At 47.3% G+C, this 27,956-nt stretch overlaps 1 protein-coding gene across 1 annotated transcript in view; it reads right to left on the bottom strand.

Annotated features, from left to right (window-relative positions):
- LOC118093974 (tumor protein 63-like) overlaps positions 1 to 16,119 on the bottom strand; it is a 42,299-nt gene extending 26,180 nt beyond the window's left edge. Inside the window, exon 1 of the mRNA XM_035133854.2 lies at positions 15,990 to 16,119. Within this exon, the coding sequence (XP_034989745.2) occupies positions 15,990 to 16,051 (62 nt within the window). The 5' untranslated portion in view covers positions 16,052 to 16,119. The remainder of the gene's footprint in view (positions 1 to 15,989) is intronic.
- Positions 16,120 to 27,956: the final 11,837 nt, after the last annotated feature.

The following is a 27,956-nucleotide window of genomic DNA, read 5'->3' as shown; positions in this document are numbered from 1 at the left end:
TGGGCACCAGAAAATGGCGGCGCCAGCGCCAGAAGTCGCTTCTACGCATGACCGGAAACGCGTAGAAGCGACTTCCGCCGGCGGTGGCGCCATTTTCTGGTGCCCATAGAAGGGCAAAGTGGCACCAGAAAAATGGCCGCTGGCAGAAGCAGATTTAAGGGAGAATATTTGTGCCCCACCCTTCATCTGCAGATCTCAGGGCGGTTCGTGACATAAAAATGCAGAATAACAACCCCAAAATAGATAATAAGAACCAGAAGAAAACACACAAACCAATAAACCCCTCTCCTCCGCTACTAATTTTTTAAAAAATTATAATTAAAACTATAGATGAACTGCTGTATCTATCACTATATGAGAACTACTAAAACATATAGCTAAATACACTAAAAAACATTATATAGAGAAGGTGTTCCAAAGGCCTACTCAATGCAACAAGTGGATAGGAGGCGATTGCAAACGTGTTCCAAATAATAAGCACTGCAGGTACTATTATTATTATTATTATGAAACAGCAAACAAACCTTGTCTAAACAGCTGCTTTAAAATATGCAAAACACCTTGCTTCCTTTTCTACCCAGATGTAACCATTTATAAACTGTCCTCAGTTTTTCCACATGTATAATGGAAATAAACTTACTATACGGACTTTCCTATTTGCTTGCTGGGGCAATAGATTTACTGCCTCCACGTTTTGTCATCTCTTCCACAGGAGTTTATTTAAATATGCCAAATTCATTTAAACTGTTTGCAGACTTAGAATTCCCCGTTATCTTCCCTGCCCAAGCTCCGCTCCGGAGGGGGGGGTCAGAGTGTGCAAAATTGGCTCCTTCCACACATAATCGGTCACCTGACGCGGTGCATGTGCACCATTTGAATGGCATAGCCCATCAACTGGGGGGGTGGCCCCCTCAAATATTTTATTTTGGGGTGGGGCAAAGATCCCAATCTGAACAAATTGCCAGTTACACAGATCTATGGGTTTATGAAATCGGAACACAACGTACTAGTGTTAGTCACTATATCATTTTATTGCAAAAGAGTTCTGTGTTGGCAGGCGTGCTGCACCAACAAGATCCCTCTGCAGCGCCACAAATCCAACTCAATGGTGTAACGCTGGAAAATGACCACTTCTCCTACCTGGGCAGTTATCTTTCCACAAGGGCCGACGTTGATGCCGAAATCCAGCATTGCCTGAGCTCTGTGAGTGCGGCTTTCTCCCGATTGAAGCGCATAATGTTTGAGGATCGGGACATTCGCAGGGAAACCAAAATGTTTGTTTACAGAGCTATTGTACTAGCAACCTTACTATATGCTTGTGAAACATGGACCACTTATAAACACCATCTCAAACTCCTCGAAAGATTCCATCAATGGGGTCTCTGAAAAATCTTACACGTCACTTGGGAAGACAGGCGAACTAATATCAGTGTACTGATGATCGTCTTCCAAAGCAACTACAGTGGTACCTCTACTTACGAATTTAATGCGTTCCGAACGCACATTTGTAAGTAAAAAAAAAATTGTTAGTCGAATCCCATAGGAATGCATTGGGATAAAAAAATTGTAAGTCGAAGCAACCCTATCTAAAAATTCGTAAGTGGAAAAAATCCTATCTAAACTGCATCCAAGATGGCGGACGGAGCTCCGTTCATAAGTAGAAACATTCGTAAGTAGAGTTATTCGTAAGTAGAGGTACCACTGTACTCTATTCCAAACTTTAAAATGGAAAGCGTAATGCTGGTAGTCAACAAAGGAGGTTTAAAGACTCCCTCCAGGCAAATCTAAAAAAATGTAGTATAAACACCAACTATTGAGAAACACTGGCCTGCGAGCGCTCCAACTGGAGAACAGTCTTTACCAAAGGTGTCATAGGCTTTGAAGACACTCGAACTCAGGACGCAAGGGAGAAACGAGCTAAGAGGAAGGCACGCTTGGCAAACCCTTACCGTGATCGGCACCCGCCCAGAAACCCATGTCCCCACTGTGGAAGGACGTGTGAATCCAGAGCTGGTCTCCACACTCACTTAACGGACTCAATGTTAAAACCGTGTTTGTGGAAGACAATCTTACTCAGCTACGAGGGATCACCAAAGAAGAGAAGAAGATTGCAAAAGAGTTTTGTGTTGGCAGGACTACAGTTGGGAATGGCAGTACGGGCTTATAGGTAGGATAGCAATAGGGCAGGACCTGAACCAAGGGCTTCAGGTTACAAGAAAGGAGATTCTGACTCAACATCAGGAAGAACTTCCCGACAGTAAGAAACGGACTCCCTTGGGAGGTGGCAGACTCTCCTTCCTTGGAGATTTTTAAGCAGAGGTTGGATGGCCATCTGTCCTGGATGCTTTAGCTGAGATTCCTGCATTGCAGGGGGTTGGACTGGATGACCCTCGGGGTCCCTTCCAACTCTACAATTCCATCATTCTATGGCTGTTCCTAGCACCCCAGTTAAAGGCTGCAGACTTGTGGAGAGCAATCTAAGTCCTTGCTTGCCAGCTGCAGTTCAAGCAGCTCAGCCACAGGATTTCCAGGGTCTTCAGACCCCCACCACCACCACCAAAATAGTTATAATTATTATTTATTGCATTTATCTACCTTCCTCATTCAATGCCCACAAGAACCCTATGAGGTAGGTTAGGCTGAGAGATATTTGGCCCAAGGCCACCCAGTGAGAGCTTCGAGGCCGAGTGGGGATTCGAACCCGGTTCTCTCTCCCAGGTCCGAGTCCCGACATTCTGCATTATCGTGTTTTTAATATTCTGTTGGAAGCCGCCCAGAGTGCCTGGGAAAACCCAGCCAGATGGACGGGGTATAAATAATTTTTGTTGTTGTTGTTGTTGTTGTTGTTGTTGTTCTAACCACTGCACGGCACTGCTCCCCGTTTGAAGCTGGCCTCTTGTTCCATTGATGCTCCAGGTGGAACAAGGGTCAGGAAAGCTGCTCAGGGAGATGGTGCGTGTCCATTCGGCCACGATTGCCAGCCGGACGCTGGACTCTGTTCTTGTATTTTTAGCCCTTGACGGGGGGGTGGGGAGGGGGGGTGAAGGCACGTCAGAGCTTGAGGGTCTTGGCAGCGCCCAGTGTGCTGGAATTCCCCTCTGCCGCATTTTAACATGCGGGTGATTTGTAGACAGCAGCCAGGCTATGAAACGGAGCACGCAGCTGTGCGAGGGGAGAAGGAGGGAGGGGGGAGAGAGACGGTTTTCCTGGATGGCCCAACCAGTTTCAAACAAGGCGTCCCGTCATGTGGAATTCCCCTAATTCTGCAGGGTCTCATTTATTCCCCACAGACCCCTGACTCCACCATCCTATCGCCATCCGGGACAATGGAGTCAGGGACTTAAAAGCCCACCCTTCCATATTTGCGCTGGGAGGAAACAGATTTTAATTTGATTTAGTATTTGCATTCTGCTCTCCCAACGACACGTGTTGAGCTCCAAGGGGCTTGCAATAATTTCAATAATGGGGGGAAATGATGTTTTCTGTTGCTGGGATCCCCGGGAGGGGAGAACGGTCTTGTGTTTGAACTCTAATGAAAGCAAATGTTGGAAGATTCAGGACAGGTGACGTGAAAGTGGTGGACTCCTCAGCATGTCGGACTAGGACCTGGGAGACCAGGGTTCGAATCTCCCCACTCAGCCACGAAGTTGAGTGACTTTGTTAGTCACTCCCTCTCAGCCTAAGCTACCTCACAGGGTTGTTGTTGTGAGGATTAAATGTGTGTGCGTGTGTGGGGGAGAATAACCTTGAGCTCTTTGGAGAGAAAGGTAGCATGTAAATGCAATGAATAAATGCAATGGTTACTTACCCACCCCTCAGGCCCCAAGGCAGGTTACAACCTTTAAATCACACAATTAAAATCACTTTTAAACAGCTTTCAATCACAAGAGATAAGGTGGGTGTGAAAAATATGCATTTCAGTTGTCAAAAGAGCTGTGCCCGAAAGCTGGACAATGCAGGCACCAGGCATACACCTGTGCAGAGGGAGTCCCACAGCTTAGGGGCCAACACAGAGCAGGCCCTGCCCCCTGCGTCAGCAACATAGTTAGCCGCTCAGGTGCCTGCCACGGGGGCGTGTCCTGAATCCGGGGGTGGGGCGATCCACCCATGGGGGCGGGGCAACCCTCTTCACCGCTGGGAGCCTCTCTGCTGCCTCCCCCTCAGCTCTAGGGCGGCTGAGGGAGAGGCTGTAGGCAGGCGCAAGTCCCATGCTGCGGTTTCAGGCGCCTAATAATAATAATAATATATTTATTCCCCAGCCACTCTGGGCGACTTCCAACAGAAAAATGAAATAAAATAATCTATTAAACATTAAAAGCCTCCCTAAACAGGGCTGCCTTCAGATGTGTTCTAAAAATCTGGTAGCTGTTTTCTTCTTTGACATTTGATGGGAGGGCGTTCCACAGGGCGGGCGCCACCACCAAGAAGGCCCTCTGCCTGGTTCCCTGCAACTTGGCTTCTCGCAACGAGGGAACCGCCAGAAGGCCCTCGATACTGGACCTCAGTGTCTGGGCAGAACGATGGGGGTGGAGGCGCTCCACCACATCACTCCTAAAAAGTTTCGTGAGCCCTTTAAAACACACACACCCCTCATTTTGTCACCCCCCCCTCAGTGATGACACCCGGGGCGGTCCGTACCCCCTGCACCTCCTTTCCTCTGCCACCGCCCTGCATCACCACCACCCTGAGCCCCTGAGGTTGGAGGGTCTCCTCTGTGGATCTCAGCCCCCAAGAGGGTTTATAGGAAAGGAGGCAGTCTTTCAGATATTTGGGACCTGTCATTGAGTGCTTTAAACACCGATCTGAGAACCTTGAATTGGGCTCAGAAACAAACCAGCAACCGGTGGAGCTTTTTTCTTCCCTTTTCCCACATCACTTTTGTTAAGTCTCCAACAATATTTTGAAGCGTTCACCATCACATACCGTTTTTTTAACATACAAAGTTTCTTCCTGACTTCCCAACCCTCCTTTCCTGATGTTTGTTTGTTTTTTAACTTCTTTTTATTAGCCCATATTTTTATTATCTAAACCCCGCTTTTTTCGAGCAAGGGTTCCATGAGGTCTTAGTTCAACCCCAGCCAGTGATCCGGCTGCTGCAGTTTTGGACCGACTGAAGTTCCTGAGTCTTCGAGAGGAGCCCCACGAGGAGCGCATCACAGTCACCTAATCTGGAAGTTGCCAGAACTCAGAATATAGTGGTCAAGACAACTCTGCCCGAAAGAGGCCCTGGTTTGAGAGCGGCAAGATCATTTGTGCATTCATGCATGGGAAAATTTGCAGTGTAATCCTGTATTGGAAGAAAGCCCCATTGAGCTCAGTGGCGTTTACTCCCAGGGAAAGGGGTGCAGATTCGCAGGCACGGTCTTAGCTTCTAAAGACCCTGGGAAAGGGCTGAAACTTGAGGAATGGAAACATTTTAACAGGGCATCCCCCAAACCCTGAGTGTGATGTAACAGGGACTGTCCGTGGTAAATGGAGAATAGGTTGTGTTGGAGACTATGCTGATATCTGTTTCTGAATGCATTTATGTGTGTGTCTAGCGGCGGGGGTGAGAAGAGTTGCTGCGGTTTCTATGGGGAATCTGCACCTCGAAGTGTGAACCTTTTTTAAAAAATAAATAAATCTATATTTCTTTTAAATGGTGAGTGAATTTTCTGTGTGCCAGGCGTTCACTTTGAGGGGATCTCTCTTTCTGACTGTGCTTAAGGTTACTCAATTTGTCAGCAGAGTCTTGGCACCAGAACATGAATTCTGAACTTCAAATATCAAACTTGCAAAATGGTCCCCGGAAATATCCTTCTGCAACAGACCCCAAGAAGCGAAGTGCATTTGCCGGGGAGAAATTCTGAATTCTGAACCATGTATTTGCACTTTGCAACTTGCATCTCAAATATGATCTGTATTGGAGACAATATGCTGAGATTCTAATAAACAAATATCCTACACTGATAATTTGGAGTTTAAAGCAGGCGATGGCAGCTGTAGTTCAGCAACATCTGGAGGTGCCAAAATGCCAAAGGCTGAGACGGGCCTTTGGTTTGGTTTAGCAGGACGTCTTATGCAAGGGGACATGGAACATAACTGACCAGTATTTCTTTCTCATCATGCTTCTAAGCCAGCCTTCAACTCAACAAATCCTGGGGCAAATATTAGCGTTGAATAAAGTGGTAGTTTCAAAAATTGGGACACAATATAGCAGCAGGCACAGATAAAGAGTACAGAAGCAGCTTCCCAAATTCCAAAACTTTGGGGACATCCAATTAGTGCCCCCCCAAATTCTGAGCAAGCCAGTGGGCTTTAACCTGATGCTAGACTCCCATCTACCTAGAGATGTGTGGTTAAACCTTTTCCGGCTGAGGGCCACCCTCCCCCGCAGCCAACCCTTGCCAGGTTGGGGGGGGGAATGTGTTGAAAGTGAGCATGTTCAAAATGGCAAAGTGGGCATGGTAAGAAATTCTGTTTTCAAGGCTGCCTCTCCAAATCTTTCCCTGTAGACTGTAGACTATTTTAAACCATTAAAAAAATTCACGGTTATTTTTTTGTGAATAATAATGAAACCAAGGAGGCGATGGCCATATGTGTGTGTGTGTACACACACACACGGGGGGGGGGGGACCAAGGGGGGACCAAAACCCTAGAGGGGATATGGCTCACAGACTATAGATGAACTACCACCATAGAAGAGTCCCGCCCCACCTCTTGACCATCTCCAGTTCAGAAAAAAGCATCTCTCTGTGTGCATTTATTTCCTCTCCTTTTGCTGGATCAGAGTAGATTACAGATGCCTTCCTTGCAGGTCCTTTAGAAAGTTTTATTGATACTTTTTGGCATGAAATACGATAAGAATCAAACTAGTTTACAGAATGAGAATATTTTAAAAATCAAAAGAGAAAAAAGCAAGGGAGAAAAGAGAAGAAAGAGAGAGAAAAGACCCATACGGCTCTTTATCCTATTTATATTATATATATCCCGCAGTGTTGCCATACATCTGGGCAGAAATGGGCAAAATGTCCAGGAGAACCCGGACACACGGGACGTCATGTCGGCAGTGTCGTTTTTGCCGATTTCCCTAAAAAATAGCTCAGAAACGGCAACTTTTGTGTCTTGGTTTTCACTTTTTGAAATACGGCCACCCTAATGTTCTGTTATTTATCCAGATGTAGAGATGGGCCTGTGGCCTGCCCTGCAGGCCTGGCACAACGCCAAGATCAAATGCATAACGGCCTCTTAGAGGAGTCACAGACCGGACCTTTTCAATTGGCAGGGGTCAGACCCAGGAGTCGAGACCTCGCTGAAAAGCGCCGGCATCAGGCTGATCTGGAAACATTTGACAGGCGTATCTCCCATGTCTCTATTTCTCCCCACCCCCCGTCCCCCCGCCCCTTGTGTCAAATCTCGAGGTCCTGGAGATGGTCAGCCTGGAGAGAGGACTAAGGGTTGCAGTGCTTTGGAGAGAGCAGGTGTCAAAGGGTTGCTATCGCAGGTCAGGCAAGGCAGACATTCCCCAGATTCAGGCGCGGTGAGAGAAGCAAGAGTGACGGCCGGTCGGGGTGACATCATTCCCGGGGTGGGGGGGAGAGGGAATTAAAGAGTGACACCCCCCCTCTCAGAAAGAGAGGGAAAGGCTGTCGCAGAAACCGAAGCCTCTTGGACGAAATGACAGGGAGCTCAAAATTAGAAGGCTAACCTCAGAGGAGTGGGATTGTGACCACGCACCCCAGGCGTGAAATCGAGGAGGCTGTTGAAAACATAATAAAAACAATCCCCGTCAGGATTCACACTGGTGCTGTGCTGTGTGTTTCTAGGTAAAGGGACCCCTGACCATTAGGTCCAGTCGTGACCGACTCTGGGGTTGCGCGCTCATCTCGCATTATTGGCCGAGGGAGCCAGCGTATAGCTTCCAGGTCATGTGGCCAGCATGACAAAGCCGCTTCTGGCAAACCAGAGCAGCACATGGAAACACCGTTTACCTTCCCGCTGGAGCGGTACCTATTTATCTACTTGCACTTTGATGTGCTTTCGAACTGCTAGGTTGGCAGGAGCTGGGACCAAGCAACGGGAGCTCACCCCATCACAGGGATTCGAACCGCCGACCTTCTGATCAGCAAGCCCTAGGCTCTGTGGTTTAACTCACAGCGCCACCTGGGTCCCACCACTGGTGCTGTGCTGTGTGTTTCTATCAGGGTACAAAGCCCTCGGCCACTTAAGACCAAAGGTGACCAAACTAAAGGAAGGTCACCTTACCCCTCTGGGCTCACCGGACCACTTTGACTGCAAAACCAGCACCTTCGCAAGCGCCACATCGTTTTTGTTCTGCTCTTGAGAGAAATCAATATTTTAGTTTTGCAGGTCCCACTCTTCTGGCAGACACCTTCGTTGTACTGCTTTTGATGCCTCCTACTGCTTTTGATGCCTCCTAAAAGATTTCTTTCCCTTTAGGCAAGCCTACACAGGCATTTCACTATAGAATAATAGAATTATAGAGTTGGAAGGGACCCGATGCTAGCCAATTATCTGCTTTTCATGACATTATTATTATTATTATTATTATTATTATTATTATTATTATTTTCTACACAGCCTTGTACCCACAGGCCTCTGGGAGGTTCACAAGATTGAAGATAAATATTATTATTCATCTACAAAAAAAGATTCAGATATCTCCTGATATTAATAAATAAATAAATAAATAAATAAATAGGCAAAATAAAACAATGGTAAAGAGTATAAAGAAATACCACCAGAGCAGGTTGAAAGCAGCCTAGGTTTGGACATTATCACTGATAGTATTGTTCTAAACTATTACAAAAAGCATTCATTTCCCCATAAACCTGTTAGGCTGATTTATATGTATTCTTTTGTGAAAAATTAGCTCAGTCCTAATTAGTTTGGGCCAATTTCCCCCCATCCATTCAGATATAGTAGGAGATACACTCCAATTTTTAGCCATTATAATCTTAGCAGCAGTTGTAAGCTTGAACACTGTTTCTTGATCTGAATTTTGCTTGATCTGAATTTTGCTGGATCTGAATTTTGCTGGGTCTGAATTTTCTGATTTCTGTGTGTGTCCCACCTTTAACATAAACTGAAATGTTCAGACGTTTGACAGGTAGGACTCGAACCCATGGCTTCAAGTTACAGGACGCCAGGAAAAACTTTCTGATGGTAAGAGTCATTCGGCAGTGGAGCAAACTCCCTTGGGAGGTGGCCGACTTTCCTTCCTTGGAGGTTTTTAAGCATAGGTTGGGTGATCATCTGCCATGGATGCTTTAGCTGTGATTCCTGCATTGCAGGGGGTTGGAATGTATGACCCTTGGGGTCCCTTCCAACTCTACAATTCTACAATTATATAACAGATGCTCAGGGCCAGCAATGGCACCCTCTGGCTTCTCCTCCTGACCCCTCAGACATGCTGCTGTGCTGTCACAAGGACTCTTAGGGTCCTGTCTCCAGTGTTGAAGCAAGATGAATTTTTGGACCACCTTGTCCTTTGCCTCAGCCATCCAAATGTCTTGTGCCAGCCCTGTTTCTCTCCGCTGGTAATTTTCTACCTTGCTCCAAACTTCTCCATGTGAAGCAGACCTCCTCTCTTTACATATAGTCGTACCTTGGAAGTTGAACGGAAGCCGTTCCAGAAGTCCGTTCGACTTCTATTTTAATATTTCTGTTGGAAGCCGCCCAGAGTGGCTGGGGAAACCCAGCCAGATGGGAGGGGTATAAATAATAAATTATTATTATTATATTATTATTATTATTCTAAAACGTTCAACTTCTGATTGGCTGCAGGAATCTCCTGGAGCCAATCGGAAGCCCCGTCGGACGTGCGGCTTCCAAAAGAATGTTTGGAAACCAGAACACTCACTTCCGGGTTTGCAACGTTCAGGAACCAAAACGTTCGGGAACCAAGCTGTTCGACTTCCAAGGTACTTGGAGCCATAACTGTGGCGATCCATGGGGAAATCTGCTGTTGTTGCTTTTGGACAAACAAACAAACAAACAAACAGAACCCCACCAAATCCTGCAGAGGCGTACAAAATGGGCACAGCAATTTCACTTTTAAGGAAGGAACCTGCAGGCTGCTATAGAAGAAATCCATTTTAGAGCGTTTACCGCAAACACAAAGCACATCTGAAGAACCGGGGTATTGAGCCCTTAATTCCCATTCCCAGCTTTCTCCAAGGCAGGGACCACATGAAAGATCAGGAATATTTAGCTTGCCTTCCCCTTTAGGGCCTGGCGGGGGGGGGGGGGCAGAGAGAAAAGAAGCCAGAGCAGTAATGGGGGAATCAGCTCCTGTGTAATCCTTTAAAAGACTCGAGCTGGGCTTCTCTCAGACAGACAGCTTAGGAGCCTATTCTCCTTCCAAATCTCCTTTAGAACATCTAAAGCCCCCTGGATGGCTCAAAGAAGAGGCAGGTGACACCCCTGCGAGGAAGGAGGAAGGGAAGAACAGGGAGAGGCAGCAAAAAGAGGTGGCAAAGCTCTTCCCCGATCCGAACGCTGCAGGCTGCCTGTTGGAGCCTGGGGAATCAGTGTGTCTCATTCATCGCATCTATCCCCCACCTTTCTTCCAGGGGGCTCAAGGTGGCGTACATGGCTTCTCTTCCTCCCTATTTTATCCTCACAACAACCCTGTGAGGTAGGCAAGGCTGAGAGTCAGAGGCCGGCCTAAGGTCGCTGGGTAAGGGGGGATTCAAACTCTGGTCTTTCCTACACCCCACAGGCTTGTTCACATGTTACACTGAACATAGGGGAAAAGCTGTGTACATACATTGGCTATACATTGATTGATTGATTGATTGATTGATTGATTGATTGGTGTTGACTCCCCTTCTTCGGAGGTTTTGAACCAGAGGTTGGATGACTATAAGTCCTGGATGCTTTAGTTGAGATTCCTGCATTGCAGGGGGTTGGACTAGATGAGCCTTGGGGATCCCTTCCAACTCTATGATTGTACGGTTGTTTTTAAAAAAGTATCCTCAAAATGTTGTTGTTGTTTTTTTAAAAAACCAAACAAACAGAATTACAAAAAAGAAGAATAATTTTTTTAAAAAAAAATTCAGTAGACTGGGTAGGAAAAATATTTTTAGGAAGCACTGAAAAGAGTACAGCAAAAATGCCTGCCTGATGTCAATAGGCAGGGAGTTCCAAAGTTTCGGTGCCGTTGCCCTAAAATATTTATTTCTTACAAATGCTGAATGGTTATTATGGATAGATCAAATCTATCCATTCTTAAGGAAAACAGCCCTGAGTTCTCATTGGTAGGACAGATCCTGAAGCCGAGGCTCCAATACTTTGGCCAGCTCATGAGAAGAGAAGACTCCCTGGAAAAGACCCTGATGTTGGGAAAGATGGAGGGCACTAGGAGAAGGGGACGACAGAGGATGAGATGGTTGGACAGTGTTCTCGAAGCTACTAAGATGAGTCTGACCAAACTGTGGGAGGCAGTGGAAGACAGGAGTGTGCTCTGGCGTGCTATGGTCCATGGGGTCACGAAGAGTCGGACACGACTAAACGACTCAACAACAACAAAATTATGTGTTATCTGTAACTTTGCCAGTTCCACTGATCAAAGGGGTCGAGTAGACACCAACAGGGATGGCGATCTCACAGGGATGCTGGTCGCAAGTTGTTAAGAGATTTAATATAGGAAAGCTTTGAGCTCAGACCCCGCGTCCCCTTTCTGTTGCCCTGCGGCCTGGCTCGCTCGCTCGAGCCACCTGCTGCCACTGGTTCTACAGGCTGCTTCACGCGACCCACTTAGCAATCAACGTGGTGGGGAGAATTATATGGATGTCCGTGGCCGTTGGCGGTTTTGTGTCGAGGACTTTTAGCACCGGGTGAAGGAGGTGGGGGCAGGGAGGGATGGAGCAGAAAGTGCCGTGTTTTAGAGGGAACAGGTGCAACAATTTCAAAGCCGCCCTTAATCCCGAGCCCCTACACCTCGGAGCTCCAGCATCGTCTGGCTGTCATTTCCGAAATTGGGAGTGGCTGGTCTGCAAACAACCCCCCCCCTGCCTAATCTCTGGTGGGGCAGGGGGTGTAATTGCATAGCTGGGAGCACTGAGCCTTTGATCGCAACTACAGAGCCATCGTGGACTTGGCTGTGGTTGCTTTCAGTCTCGGGGGCGGGAAAGAGACGTTTCTGGGAAGGCACATAATTCTGCCTCCCAGTAACATGTCATAGAATCATAGAATTGTAGAGTTGGAAGGGATACCAGGGGTCATCTAGCCCAACCCCCTACAATGCAGGAATCTCAACTGCCCCCTCTCCATTTCCCACCAGTGTCCAAACCCAGAAAGCCCCCTTCAGTCGGGCAGCTGCGAGGCTGAGAAGGTACCGTCTGTTGCTGTGGATGAATTCAGAAGGAAAACAGACCTGCCTTCCACTCCCATCTCATCTCCTCCATGCTACCCCTTTGCTGGGCTGGATTCCACATTCCCCAAGCCTTGCCAGCTGAAGTCCAGGAGCTGGTTGCAATTTCACGCCGCAAGTTCCCTGCTAGATGGAGCTTGGCCCTCTCCTTTTTGCACAGGCCTGCCAAATGGGGCAGCGAAGAGGAACACAGCAAAGAGAGCCGAGCAGATTAAAAAAGACCACCCAGCAAAAACAAATCCCATTAAGTTAAAGAAAGAGGGGGCTCACCTACACTTTTTTTATGTCGATTCCTGTTACATCCATTGTCCGTATTTATCTTATCTTATTTATTTTGCATTTCTGTTCCACTTTTCTCTCCAAGGAGCTCAAGGTGGCGTATGTGGTTTTCTCCCCATCCTCATTTAATCCCCAAAACAACAACCCTGTGAGGTAGGTTTGGCTGAGAGGCAGGGAATGGTCCAAGGTCACCCAGAGAGCTTCATGGCCAAGTGGAGGATTTGAACCCTGGTCCGCCAGTCTGATACTCTAACTGCTACGCCACACTGCCTTCCCACAATTCCCCCTCTCTCAGCCCATCATTTCCAGAGCAAAATAACTCCAAAAGGGAGAAACTCTATGGAAACAACCTCAGATTGAGGGAGGGGAAAGTGTGGAAACACAGAGATTTGGAGGATAATATCATAAGGACAATGGAGATTTGGTACAGGTACTTTTAATCTTCCTATCTACCTTAGGATGAGTCCAGACTGGAGTTCCTGTGACCACCCTACCCAGTCAAATGCTATATGTCTGTACAGCCCTGTGATATTTGCACCAGCGACGAAAGAGACCCAGGCACAATGAAGTGGCCAAGACTGCAGTCCTAACCACACTGACAATCACAGAATTGTAGAGTTGGAAGGGACCCCCAAGGGTCATCTAGCCTAACCCCCTGCGGTGCAGGAATCACAGTTCAGGAATCCCTGACAGATGACCATCTAACCTCTACTTGAAAACCTCCACTGAAGGGGAGCGAGCCCCTCTGAATTCAGTAGGACTTATTTCTGCGTCAACATGGTTAGGATTTCAGCCTCAGTCCATTTCTTAGGCAATGCAAAGCAGTCGGTCAAGAGGTCTTGAAAGGAAACCTGACTTTGCCATGGGTGGGCGAAATTCCAAAAACCAGCTTTAACATCACATTTCATCTAGCTGCGAAGCTCTGCTCACTAATGCCACATACCAAATAGCGAGAAAGAATATACACAGCACATACTCAGAGGACACTTTCTTTAGTAATATTAACCCTATAGCAGAGCTCGACTTGGCTGGGCGTGAAAATTTTGTTCCCAAACCATTTTTTCCCTCCCAGGGTGTCCGACTAAAACTTTGCAACAAGGGTAGCACAGAACAGCCGACCTCTGAGCATATGCCGAGTCCTTTTCTTCCTCATGCCTCCCACAGCCTCTGCACACATAAGACTGGCTGAAATGCCTTCCGGGTCAAAACAAACATTGGAAACTGCCTTATTGTCCAAATGGGCAGGGAGCAGCTCTCTGAGATTTCAGTTAGGGTTGTCTTCCAGCCATGCCTTGAGATGCCATCGGAGGCTGAAGCTGAGATCTTTTGCATGCAGCGCAAATGCTCAAACACTGAACCACAGCCCCTGAAGATTTCCAAGCAAATCAACACCCAATAACTTCTTTTAGAAACAGGGAGCTTGACACAACCAGACATCCATCAGAAATGACAAGGCCCAATATATAAACCCAGAAGCAGGTGCTTTCCTAGGAACTGAGACCTAGTTCAAATCCAGGGCTGGGTAATACCGTAGGGACTGCAATCCTAGCCATGTGCACTCAAAGGTAAAACCCACAGAATTGAACGGGGCTTCCTCCCAGGTAAGCGGGATTGGGATTTCAGCCATTATGAGTATGGCTGCCTCTGAGCATGTGCGGAGTGTCTTCTGTCATCCCTAGCTCACCACAATCTGCACATCTGGAAAAGCCATCGAAACCTAAGCCTATGTCTATCCAACTGTCCTCGTGTTGATGCGATTAAGCTAAAACACAGAAAGCTGAGCAAGCGATTGTTCAAGCAGCGTGCCATTAACTTCTGCAACCCACAGGCACGATATGTGGTGGACAGAAGTGACTAGATGGTTGGAATACAGGACAGCGGGCAAGGTGGAGCACGCGGGCACTAGCCATTGGAGCAAAATGGTACCTAAGCAACATACCTCTGAATGCCAGATACATGAAACGAAGGAGAACCAGCTTGTGAACCAGCCCTTGTTGGAAACAAAATTCTGCACAGATGATGGAAGGTGGCAGATCTACATTGGGGGGGGGCTGAAGCTTGAACTGTTATGGGGGCTCCTTCACAAGCAGCAAAGAGGTCCAGGTAACCACTGTTATCTTCTTTTTTAGGAAGCCCCCCAAAATAGTGCTCCCCCCAATTGTTGCCTTTTCCATCGCATCGCCATACACCCGAGTTTTCCCTTACATTTTGCCAATTCGGCAAAATTCCCCCCGCCGCCATTTTTACACCCCCAAAACAGGCCATGTCGGGAGTTTTCCTACATTTACATCTGGAACTTTGGGATCGTTGAAATAGACAACAAAAAAGTTATCAGTTTGAGTCATGTGGCACAGATTGGTTCTATTAGGCCCAAAATTTTGAAGCCATGCCATGCCCTCCAACATTTCTCTGGTGAAAATAAGGATGTCCTAAGGACAAGTGGGGCATTCCAGGAGCAAAAATCAGAAACCGGGGTGTCTTCTGTAAATCTGGGACTCTCCCTGGAAAATAGGGACGCTTGGAGGGTCTGCAATGTGGATAAAAGGCATTTTTGGGGTCCCTCTGGAATTCAGGCCCCCGAAGGCTAAGTTCCATTAGTTTCATAGTAGTTTAACCCTGGGAGGTGTTCTGATGCAGCCCAGCAACCCTGGGGCTCTTAGGAACTATCCAGAGCATTCAAGCATCTCAGGTGTTGGGATCTGCCCCGCTTGAAAGGGATCTGCCCATTCATTCTGATGCACACACATTCCTTTGCATCCAAAGATTGCCTTTTTCTCCTCCCCTGAATGAGATGCGCATAGTGCTCTCTCTCTCTCAGTGTACGCACATGCTGGAATGCACATGGAATTCTGGAACTATTTATTTAGCTAGGAACACACTCAGCTACACTTGCTCACTGCAGATGTCAACATATAGATTGACACAGATATAGATTATTATTATTATTATTATTATTATTATTATTATTATTATTATTTTACTCTGCTGCCGGGACCCAAGGTCCTTTCTCGTTTTCAGTCACTCTGTGTGACACTTGTCAAACAAGCTGTCCTCCGGGCAGGCTTTTCTTCTGCCTCTTTATTTACTGGGAAGGAGTTGCCAAAACGGAGGGTTGCCTCCGATGGAACAATAACTAACCGGGCAGCCAAAAACAATAATCAGCCTTGCAGAGCATGAAGCAAGTGGTGTATTTCTTCGGGGGCACACAGCACAGACATGCGTGCAGAGAGCCCAGCCCAGCCAGCTGCCACCATCTGATAGCAGAAGAGATTTTTAAAAAATTGCGTAGCAAATGCAGGCTGACAAGAAGAAGAAAGGAGAGAGGGAGACTCACCGCTGGAGGTAGGCATCAGGGCAGCATGGCAAAGTGGGATATGGGGCAGCTTCAAAAGTCATTTCCTCCCAGGATGTCCTCTCTGGGTGTCAACCAAGCCAAATAAATAAATATCTCTGGGCGTATAATAAGGTCAGCCGGCAAAACGCAATGGGGTCAAGTGGCATTTGGAGATAGGGTTTTCCGAAGGTTTCTTTTACACTTGCAAAGGGGTGGGGCCGTCCGGGGGCCTGGCCAATGGGATCCGTCCAGTGGCAACTCCCCCCCCCCCCCCGGCACCAGCCTTGCAAAGTGTCACTCTCCGTGAACCAAGCATCTCTGTCTTTCTGCAAAAGCTTCTCACCCTCCCTCCCTCCCTCCCGCCTGCCTGCAGGATGCAGAATTGCCACTGGCAGCCCTGAACACCGGGCTTTTGGGAAGTGGTCCAGGCCATCGCTGAACTTCTGATCTCGACGCTGGTTGGCTGTTCCCTCCAGATGACATCAGGGCGTAATCCTGGAAATGCGGAGCAACTGCACCTCACACCAGTCCCCCACAGAGGTAAGGCCTCGTTGCAGTTTCAGGTTCAGCTGCCTCTGCAGGAAACGCTGAGCTAAAGGAGCTTTCTTTCTTTCTAATATCGCTGGCCCGTTATTTTGCAGTTACAGGCAGTGGTTTTAAAAGCAAACTTAGGGAAATCCCTCAGGGTGGATTCATTCTCTCTCTCTCTCTCTCTTATAAAAAGCCCAGGGACTCAAGCACCACCAGTCTGTCATAGAATCATAGACTCAAAGAATTGTAGAGTTGGAAGGAAGCCCAAGGGTCATCTAGTCCAACCCCCTGCAATGCAGGAATCTCAGCTAAAGCAGCCATGGCAGATGACCACCCAACCTCTGTTTACAAACCTCCCAAGGAAGGAGAGTCCACCGCCTCCCGAGGGAGTTTGTTCCACTGTCAAACAGCTCTCACCGTCAGAAAGTTCTTCCGGATGTTGAGTCAGAATCTTGTTTCTTGTAACTTGAAGCCACGGGTTCGAGTCCTACCCTCCAGAGCTGGAGGAAACAAGCCTGGTCCATCTTGATCATCTATTAGACCCAAGACCCTATTAGAAAGATCTCAAGGAGGTTTCTATAGCCCTTTTTTTCTGCTCACCCTTCACAGCAAAATGGAACTTCCCGCCACCTAAGCACTATACCTCTGAATACGAGATAAGGGGAATGAAGGAGAGAAGGAGGGTTGCCACCATCGTGCAGTCTCTGCTTGTGAACCTGCCTTTGCTGGAAACATGATTCCACTTGGGATACGTAGATACTTTTAAAGCAATTCCCAAGGAGAGAAATGTGAATGCAGGGAGGGGAATCAGTCCCTCCCTGGTTATCAGAGGGGTGGCTGAGACGCCACCAAATGAGCCGAGAGAGAGAGAGAGAGAGAGAGAGAGAGAAGGAGAAGGAGAAGGAGAGGGAGATATAAATAGATCTGATCAACATCAAGAAGAAAGCAAGTTTTACAATGCCCATTTTGCAGGGCAGATATAACCGATTAAGTTCCTCCTCGTCTCGTTCAATAGGGCAGGTTGCAAACCTAGACTACTTTGTGGTTTTGGCAACAAACGGGGTATTAATCAGGAGCTAAATTAAAATGGATTCCGGGAGGGGGGGGTAGCCAGACGGTGACTATGTGCCTACGCTCCACAGAAGACAATGCCATGCAGGCCTACAAGTGCCTTGCTCGCATGCTCATGCGCCACCCGAGCATTATTATTTCATAAAATTTATACACCGCTTGGTTATACACAAATGAAAAAATACCCCAAAGCAGTTTGCAAAGGGAATAACATTGTAAAATTATCAGTTGGAACAGTTAAAAGATGAAAAATAAAATCAGCAATCAACTGAAAACAGATTAAAGCCTATGTCAACACGCCACATGATGTTTCCAGAGACTCTCTCTTTCTGCGGAAGCACCAGAGGAGGTGCCTGCCTGGTTCCTTGCTTGGAAGGCCGTGGTGTGGAATAAAATACCCTCTGCCGCTTGTGCCTGAGTGGCAGGAGGAAGCTATTTAAAAACTTGACATTCTCTACCGCCCACCCCTGTCTCTGATGAGTCCTCAGCATCTGTGAATTGTGGACTCAAGGGAGGGGAGGGGGAGAGAAATGCTCTCTTTTGGTCCGGGTCCAAGAAACAAGGAAGACTTGGCTGCAAACATGGAGGGCAGTGGCTGGAGAAAACGTTTGCACTAATTGGGAAGTATCTCAGCAACGTGCAGGGGGCCTTTCCATCAAAAAGCCCTCCAGGTCGACATTCGGACAAAAACACCCCCATTCCTTCCCAAAAATAATTACTGATTTATTAACCAGGGCCGTCTTGAGCAGGTCGGGCGCCCTGGCGCTGAGGCGCGGAGATCGCTCCTGTGCCCCCGCCCTCACAGCGCGCAGCACGGCTTCCGCGCGGCTTTGCCGTGCAGCACACACACACACCCCGGTCCGGCGCCCTGGCGCCCCGCGCCACTGGGACTGCACCTAGAGCCGGGCCTGTTATTAGCACTGGTTAAAGAGGCCCCTTCTGAGCCAATGAATGTTAGCATTCTGTTTCATATCTTGGTCCAAAATGCGGTTTTGAATTATTATTACAGTGGTACCTCAGTTTACAAACTTAATCCATTCTGAAAGTCCGTTCTTAAACCAAAGCCATTTTTAAACTGAGGAGTGCTTTCCCTAATGAAGCCTCCCGCCGCCGGTGCCCTTCCACCATTCGGCTTCCGTTCGTAGACCGAGGTAAAGTTTGCTAAGTGGAACACTACTTCTGGTTTTGCAGAGTTCTTATACCGAATAGTTCGCAAACAGGGCTGTTCTTAAACCGAGGTACCACTGTATAGAGTGGCTGGGGAAACCCAGCCAGATGGGTGGGGTATAAATAATAATATATTATTATTATTATTATTATTATTATTATTATTATTATTTATTGTGATTATTCATTCCATTTCTGTATTGCCCTTCATCTGATTATCACAGGGTGGTTCACAATATAAAAACACAAGAACACATACCATTGCAACAAACAAAAACTATGATCTGCCTCCAATTACTAGTAGCCTTTCTCCCCAAATCCAGAATGATCTCTTTTAAGGGTCCAACTAGATATATATGAATATTTGTTTTAAGTCGTAATTGGGAGGGGGGGCAAGGGAATCAGGAGAGCTCACTTCTGCAAGAGGCAATCTTGACCACCAACTTAGATGGCTTTAAAAGAGGATTGGACAAATTCATGGAGGAGAGGCTGTCTGTGGAAACTGTTGGTGAAGAAGGGTGGCTAATAAGTTCATATCATTATCATCATCATCATCATCCACAAGAAGGGAGGGCAGGAGCCTTGAATATGATCATCCACAGGGAGCAGGTGCAAACATCAGTTAACTTGGTCTCAGCCTCAATGAAGAGATGGATTGCATTGCTATCATTTTAATCCTTCCTTATTGCTATTTTCCAGCAGCCCAGGACCTTCAGCCTCTTGTGCGCTGTTTGAACAGAGATTTTTCACCACAAAACCTCCCCTTCAACTTTAGTTTTGGAGGCCCTATGTCAGAAAACATACCATAACAAACAAACAAAAATAGCAAATTACTATTTGTTACTCAAATCCACTTCACAATGACTCAAATGACTTCTGTTTCAGTGTATCTGACGAAGTGTGCATGCACACGAAAGCTCATACCTATGACAAACTTAGTTGGTCTCTAAGGTGCTACTGGAAGGAATTTTATTTTTATTTTTTATTTCGTTTCAAATCCACAAGTTAGACCTTACCTCTGGGGCTGGCCTTTCATTTCCTCGGATGCTGGTGTACATTATAAAGTTCCACCCATGCTCTGGCAAAAGTGTCCTCGTGTTTTCGTTCCTTTTGCTCATTTCAGTTTTGCTGTTATTTTCCCCAGGAGAGCGATTATCCCTGAAAACCTGGGTGAATAAAAACGACTACATCCAACACCAGGAGACCAACCATGTTGGAGACAGACGCACCTCTAAGGGACGAGGGTCACGAAGAAGACCCTCCTTTGGGTTCCCTCCCTGCAAATCCTCGCAGGGACCTCACAGGGTGCTATTTTCCAGAGCTAAGGACTGCATCACAAAATTCAGATAAAGCACAAACTCTGAAGGATAACTCGTTGGTCTATTAGGCTGGGTGGTGGAAGAAGAAGAAGAAGAAGAAGAAGAAGAAGAAGAAGAAGAAGAAGAAGAAGAAGAAGAAGAAGAAGAAGAAGGAGGAGGAGGAGGAGGAGGAGGAGGAGGAGGAGGAGGAGGAGGAGGAGGAGGAGGAGGAGGAGGAGGAGGAGGAGGTTTTGCTTCAATAATCATAGAATCCTAGAGTTGGAAGAGACCACAAGGGCCATCCAGTCCAACCCCCTGCCAAGCAAGAAACACCATCAAAGCATTCTTGACATATGCCTGTCAAGCCTCTGCTTAAAGACCTCCAAAGAAGGAGACTCCACCACACTCCTTGGCAGCAAATTCCACTGCCGAACAGATCTTACTGTCAGGAAGTTCTTCCTAATGTTTAGGTTGAATCGATAGCCAGATCAGACGAAAATTCTCCTCCATCCCTCCTAATGTTAACCAGAGTAAGGCAAGATTCCCTTCGAGTGACACCAGGCCTGGCCAATCAGGACATTTTATACTACCCGCCAATCACAGGGGCTGATGTTACGCAACCTTTTTTAATCCCTGGCCATGCTGAGCTTAGCTTAGGTCCTTGTGTGCAGAAAGGCAATTTGCTTTGTTTATTTATTTCATTTCATGAAATTTATATTCCGCTCGATTTTAATAAAAAAACAAAAAAATAAAATAGTGATTTACATGAAAGATGAAACAATAAAATTATCACTAAGAAGAATTAACAACAACGATTTGATACATTTGAAAGGTTAGAACAGCAATAGACTAAAAACAGGTTGAAACTCAACTTCCTTAAGTCCCTGGACAGGCTTGTCTAAATAAAGATGTTTTGAGCAGGCACCGGACAAATCTCAGTGAAGGTGCCTGCTTGATGTCAAGAGGCAGGCAGTCCCACAGTTCTTTAAAATGTGCACATGTATGAATGGGTCCCCGTTCCACCCATCAAAGCGGAATTGCAATCCTTATGCAACGCGAGAGCTATTCAGTGAGGCCTGAGCCTCTCCGCCTGGCTGTGGGGTTTGGGGATCCCCCCGACAGCTGAGGACAGAGACCTGCCAGCCACAAACATCTGAGCAGGAGGATTTAGAGCTCAGGGACTCTGGGGACCCACAATATTTAGGTGGCTCCAGAAGCTATGTCTGGAGAATGTGTGTAGGTGGGCTCGAAATGCAGTGACTCATTCACCGTTGCCGTTTTTAAGTCTGGGGGAAGCAGACAAAAGCAGGACGGCAAGTTGGAAGGGGTGTTATGGTGGCCCAACTGTTCCCACGCAGCGCCGTCCCCATCTTTGCGGTGAATATTTCTTGGGAGGGGAATCCGGGTGGTTGAAAACATTCCCCACCCCCCGCGTTCAGTGCATTTGATTCTCTAGCTGTGCGAGGGAAAGAGGGGAGAGAGGAGGCAGAACTGGGCCAGAGAAGAGTGTGCATAAAGAGAGGCAGCGGTGGTGTAGTGGTTAGAGCGTCAGACCAGGAGCTGGGAGAGGCCAGGGTTCGAATCTCCCCACTCGGCCACAGCTGAGCTCACTGGGTGCCAGGCGCAGCACGGTTGTTGTGTAGGGATTAAATGGGGAGCTCCTTGGGGGGAAAGGTGGGATAGAAAAGTGATATAAGCAAATGTGAATTCACAGTTTCTGGTTAGAAAAATAGAACTGTAGACCTGGCAGGGATCCCGAGGGTCCTCTAGTCCAACCCCTTGCAATGCAAGGATCTCGACTACATCACAAAAGACAGAGAGCAGTCAAATCTCTGCTTAACAGCTGGTTCCCATCCTAGCTGCCAGGAGTAAAGAGATGATAATTTCTTTATCATTCTCCATGGCTGCCTGTTTTAATATCACTGAACAGAACAGCTAATAGATCTCTCAACTGTGTTCCTTTGAAAACAAAACAAAAAAACCTGAACTGTTCCTACTCTGGGCTTCTGTGTCCTGTTGGTGACACCACTTGCCATGCATCAAAGAACCTAATGAGAGACCTGCAGCAGAATCAGGCCTACAGGGATGCCAAGAACAGGGTCAGGTCCCAGTGGAGGAGAAAGGGTCTTCCCCCAGCAAGCACCGAGCAGCTAAAATTATTTACACATGATATAAAATAGATGTGTGATCTCACTTTTATGTTAATGATAGATATGGTAATGTTAGTTCCTTTTTGAGAAGGTTAAGATCCTAATGGCTAATTTGGATAATATAAGCAGCCCCACGATTGCTACTGAACTAAGCATACATTTTGGCGAACTAATGCCAGTGTACCGGGAGAAGCAAGGATCACCCGTGTCAAAGCAATGATTCTTCAACATCAACTTGGTTGGACTGGTCATGTTGTGCGGATGCCTGATGATCGTCTTCCAAAGCAACTACTCTATTCCCAACTTGAAAAGCGTAATGCTGGTGGTCAACAAAAGAGGTTTAAAAACTCTCTCAAGGCACATCTAAAAAAAATGTAGTATAAACACTGACAACTGGGAAACACTGGCCTGTGAGCGCTCCAGTTGGAGAACAGCCTTTACCAAAGGTGTCATAGGTTTTGAAGATGCTCGAACTCAGGACGCAAGGGAGAAACTTGCTAGGAGGAAGGCACGCTTGGCAAATCCACACCGTGATCAACTCCCGCTTGGAAACCTATGTCCCCACTGTGGAAGGACGTGTGGATCCAGAATTGGCCTCCACAGTCACTTACGGACTCACTGTTAAGACTGTGTTCATGGAAGACCATCTTACTCAGCCACAAGAAGAAGAAGGCATTTTGAATGTTGAAGTTGTCTGTGTAACACAAAGGAATGGGCACCAAACAACCACTGGGGAAACCCAGCCAGATGGGCAGGGTATAAATTATAATTTATTATTATTATTTGTTGTTGTTTTCACACGGTGTTCACAAATGCAGCCGTGCATCATACGAGGAGATGGCAGTGCCTTAGAAGACTGTCATATTCCACATGTCCCCACTCGACCCCTTTGGCACTGCTATAGGTGCCACAGAGGGTACCCCCTCTACATTCCATGGAATCATAAAAATGTAGAGTTGGAAGGGACCCTGAGGGTCATCCAGTCCAACCCCCTGCGATGCAGGAATCTTTTGCCCAGCGTGGCGCTCGAACCCACGACCCTGAACTTAAGAGTATCACACTCTACTGGCTGAGCTAATAAACCAATCTTTTAGTGTGGCAGCGCCTGCACTTAGGAACTCCCTGCCTATTGATATCGGTCTACCGCTTTCCATGTACCGTGGTACCTTTGGTTAAGAACTTAATGTGTTCTGAAGGTCCGTTCTTAACCTGAAACTGTTCTTTACCTGAAGCACCACTTTAGCTAATGGGGCCTCCTGCTGCCGATGCACCGCCGGAGCACAATTTCTGTTCTCATCCTGAAGCAAAGTTCTTAACCCGAGGTACTATTTCTGGGTTAGCAGAGTCTGTAACCTGAAGCGTTTGTAACCCGAGGTACCACTGTATTCTTTGCGGCACCTGCTAAAATAATTCCTGTTCAGCCCGTTCAGGTACTTTGAAAATTGACGTGAATTTTAACCTGTATTACTATGTTAACTTTTTGTATGCTTTCAATGTTGTATGCTTTAAACGTTTTCCTCAGTTTTCCCATTTTATATTTTTGTAAACCACTTTGAGGTGCTGGTTGTTTTTGCAATCAAACAGTGCGTAACTATTATGAAATAACTTTTGCATGGGGTCAGAAACACTTGGTGGGATTCGCTGACTTTTACAATAGAGAAGTAATCATAGTACCAAGAAAGATGAAAACATATGCATGATAATTGGGACACGGGGGCCCAGCCGGACTGGGGCCCCCAGCTTCCCCCCACCCCGCCCTCAATTAACAGTCCTGAGTCCCAGTGGCCTATTTAGTCCAGAGTCCTATTTAGTCCAGAGTCCAGGGACCCAGGTGGCGCTGTGGTTAAACCACTGAGCCTAGGGCTTGCTGATCAAAAGGTCGGCGGTTTGAATCCCTGTGACGGGGTGAGCTCCCGTTGCTTGGTCCCAGCTCCTGCCAACCTAGCAGTTCGAAAGCACATCAAAATGCAAGTAGATAAATAGGAACCACTACAGTGGGAAGGTAAACGGTGTTTCCATGTGCTGCTCTGGTTTGCCAGAAGCGGCTTTGTCATGCTGGCCACATGACCTGGAAGCTATACGCCGGCTCCCTCGGCCAATAATGCGAGATGAGCGCGCAACCCCAGAGTCGGTCACGACTGGACCTAATGGTCAGGGGTCCCTTTACCTTTTACCTGTCCTCAGTGGCTGGCCAGATGCCCCCAATGGGAAACTCCCATAGAATGGCAGAGTTGGAAGGGACCTCCAAGAGTTATCTAGTCTAGCCCCATGCCATGCAGCAATCACACCTAAAGAACCCCTGATAGCAAGACACAAGCACAACAGCGCCCTTACTCCTTTGGGGACCCCTAATAATAATAATAATAATAATAATAATAATAATAATAATAATAATAATAAATTATTAATATCCCGTCCATCCGGCTGGACTTCCCCAGCCGCTCTGGGTGGCTCCCAACCAAATATTAAAATACAGTAATCCATCAAACAATAAAAGCTTCCCTAAACAGGGCTGCCTTCAGGTGCCTTCTAAAAGTCTGGCAGATGTTTTACTCTTTGACATCTGATGGGAGGGCGTTCCACAGGGCGGGTGCCACTACCGAGAAGGCCCTCTACCTGGTTCCCTGTAACTTGGCTTCTTGAGGCGAGGGAACCGTCAGAAGGCCCTCGGAGCTGGACCTCAGTGTCCACGCTGAACGATGGGGGTGGAGACGCTCCTTTAGGTATACTGGACCGAGGCCGTTTAGGGCTTTAAAGGTCAACACCAACACTTTGAATTGTGCTCGGAAACGTACTGGGAGCCAATGTAGGTCTTTCAGGACCGGTGTTATGTGGTCTTGGCGGCCGCTCCCAATCACCAGTCTAGCTGCCGCATTCTGGATTACTTGTAGTTTCCGAGTCACCTTCAAAGGTAGCCCCTGTAGAGCGCATTGCAGTAATCCAAGCGGGAGATAACTAGAGCATGCACCACTCTGGCGAGACAGTCCACAGGCCAAACTCCTGGTATCACCTGCTCAGCTTATCAACAAAAGCACCTCTCAGCTGTTCAGAGGAGAACTGGGTCAAGTCCTTCCCTGTTCTGATCCTCACACAGTGGGCTGGTGTTCTTGTCAGGAATCCAGGGAGCATTGAGCATGGAGGTCTGGCTATGTCTCCTGGTTGAGATTCTTTTTTTTTTTTTTCACCTGGTGGGAAAAGCATGCTTGCACCCCTGATGAATGCTGGGCTACAGCCAGAAGCTTTATAATATTTGAACTGAAGCGAATGCGATTACTGACTCCTTCTTAAATCGTGGGGTAGATAGACAAAATAGAGGTTCAGATTAATCACGGAGGGTGCAAAGGAGGAGAGGTTCAGCTGTTTAAGAGGCAGGCAAATGCTTTGGTGCAGGTGTGAAGCATCTTATACAAGACCAGCAGAACCGGTCCTGGGTGTTCAGATCGCAAGGAGATAAAGCAAAAGCCGGAGTACAAAACAGCTACGGCAGCAAATCAATTAGTTCCAAAAACACTTGTGAAATAAGATGCAAACGAGGACGGGGTTGAGCATCACAGCCGCTCCTTAGTCTTTAAGTCTCTTCAACCAAAAAATACTCTGCAAAGCAGTTGACTGCAGCCCTCAGATAGTAACACACACTTGGCCTTAAACTGAATGGGATTGTTTTAGGCTGTTGCTGCAAAATATCGAGAGCTGCTTGGTGTTCCTGTTGCCTTTAGGGCTGCGGTTCTGTTCAGTGGGTGGCTCACAATTATTGGTAGTAGGACAACGATGAGTGGTCACAGGGACAGGCGACAGAAGCTGAAGAGGTAACAGGGTTTAGTGAGCAGGGAGAGTCTGTGGCAGAGAGAAGTCCGGAAGCAGGAGCTGGAGCTGATGCAGGAGAGGAAGGTGGCCAAGAGGCAGAGATGAGTCATGCTGGAGAGGGAGCCAGGGGGTCTTCTGCTCCTGCTGCCACCAGCTCCCCTCCCTGCTGGCCTTCCAGAACCAGAAGAGGTATGAAGAAGGTGGAGCAAAGACAGACAAGGAGACAGCGTCTCAGATTGCTTGAGAAAGACCTAGGGGAGGAGGAGATTTGGGCAGCTGTAGGAAGGCGGGGACCTTCAGTCTCTACAACTGCCTCATAGGGGCAAGATCTACTGAGAAGGGTTGCTGTGACTCCCCTGGCCAGACCTTGTTTCTGCTAATAAAGAGTTCCTGTACTCTATGTGATTTGTTGCTGGTTAGCTCCCTGAAATCTACTCCCCAGCTGAAATCGCCACCCCCCTGCCTTTGCCACCCTACCCACTAGACTGGAGCATCCACGTGTAGCAATCTGTGGATGGCAATCTGTGGATTACGCCTCTTCAAGATCTCAACAGACCTTGACACCTCTGCTGCTAACTTGCATGCAATTGAGGAGAGGTCTGAGCTTTGGCAAGCAGGAGAGGCTATGGCTCACTCCACTTGTTTGCCAATGGAAAACATTTATTCTTCCCAGTTCCGAAGAGGCTTCCATACCGAATCACAGAATCGTAGAGTTGGATGGGACCCCAAGGGTCATCTAGCCCAACCCCCTCAATGCAGGAATCACAGCTGACAGATGACCATCCAACATCCGTTTGAAAATCTCCAATGAAGGAGTGTCCATCATCTCCTGAGGTGGTCTGTTCTGCTGTCGAACAGCTCTTACCCTCAGTAAGTTCTCCCTAGTCGGAGTTTCCTAAAATTTGAATCCATTGGTTCGAGTCCTCCCATCCGAAGAAGTTGGAGGGGGGTGTGACAAAGTGGGGCCTGACCGGGAACCCTGAAGGGGTCTGATCAACCCCGCTCCTGGAATTGTGTCAATATATTTTCCAGAAATTTGAACTACACACATGAAATGGAGGGGATATCCAGTGCAAATGTTTTGCGGCTGAAAAACAACAGCAACAAAAATTCTCATGACTGAAGGTGTCGCCCCGTCAGACTCCAGCTTTTGCAAAGCAAAACAATCTGCAAGACTCTCTCGCTTCAAAATGGGCATTGCAAAACTGGAGTTGCTAGGAGAGGTCAGAGGGTTGCATGGTTCATAAAATGAACATTGTAAAACCTCAAGTGCTGGTTTGCGCAGGCCAGATGTCTTACAAATGGCATTCACGATCATGGTTAGCAAGCATACCTAAGCCTTTCCCAAATTTGCCTAATTTCTTTTTAAAGCCACCTGAGTTGCTATCTGTCACCACATCTAATGGCAGGGAGTTGAATAGGTTTCATTACACACGAGGAAGTGGTTTATGCCTTTTTGATCTGCACACTTGAAATGGGAAAGGGGACCAAAGAAAAGAAAAGTCGTGACCTATTTTGTATCAATCCAGGCTGATGAGAGCCTTTTGAAATCAGGGTCACAGAAAGTGGGTTTGGGTCTCAATAAAAAGCACCCCTCCCCCAAGTATTATGGGCTGGAGAAGGAGGCAAAGCCCTTTTCTCTATTCACACCACAAACATAATTGGATAGTGCTTTGTCCTATCTGCTTTTCCTCGCTGGATCTGGGCTGTGACCCCTCATTTTAAGAACCCAGGGGTCAAGAGGTTGGCCAAGCGGTGCAAACCAGTGAGGGGTTTTTCTGCCTCACATTGGCACACAGACAACTGTGACCAGTTCGAAAGATACCACCGAAACTTCTCTGTTCCTGCTCAGCACATGCTGAGGCCCGAGGATCTTCGAGGAGGGCTCTCAGGAATTTCCCACTGACCTGCTGCTCTTGAAACTGCTGGGGGAAATCCCAAGCACC

This window comes from Zootoca vivipara, chromosome 5 (assembly GCF_963506605.1).
Source record: "Zootoca vivipara chromosome 5, rZooViv1.1, whole genome shotgun sequence".
Classification (NCBI taxonomy): domain Eukaryota; kingdom Metazoa; phylum Chordata; class Lepidosauria; order Squamata; family Lacertidae; genus Zootoca; species Zootoca vivipara.
This window is presented reverse-complemented; position numbering and strand designations above follow the sequence as displayed.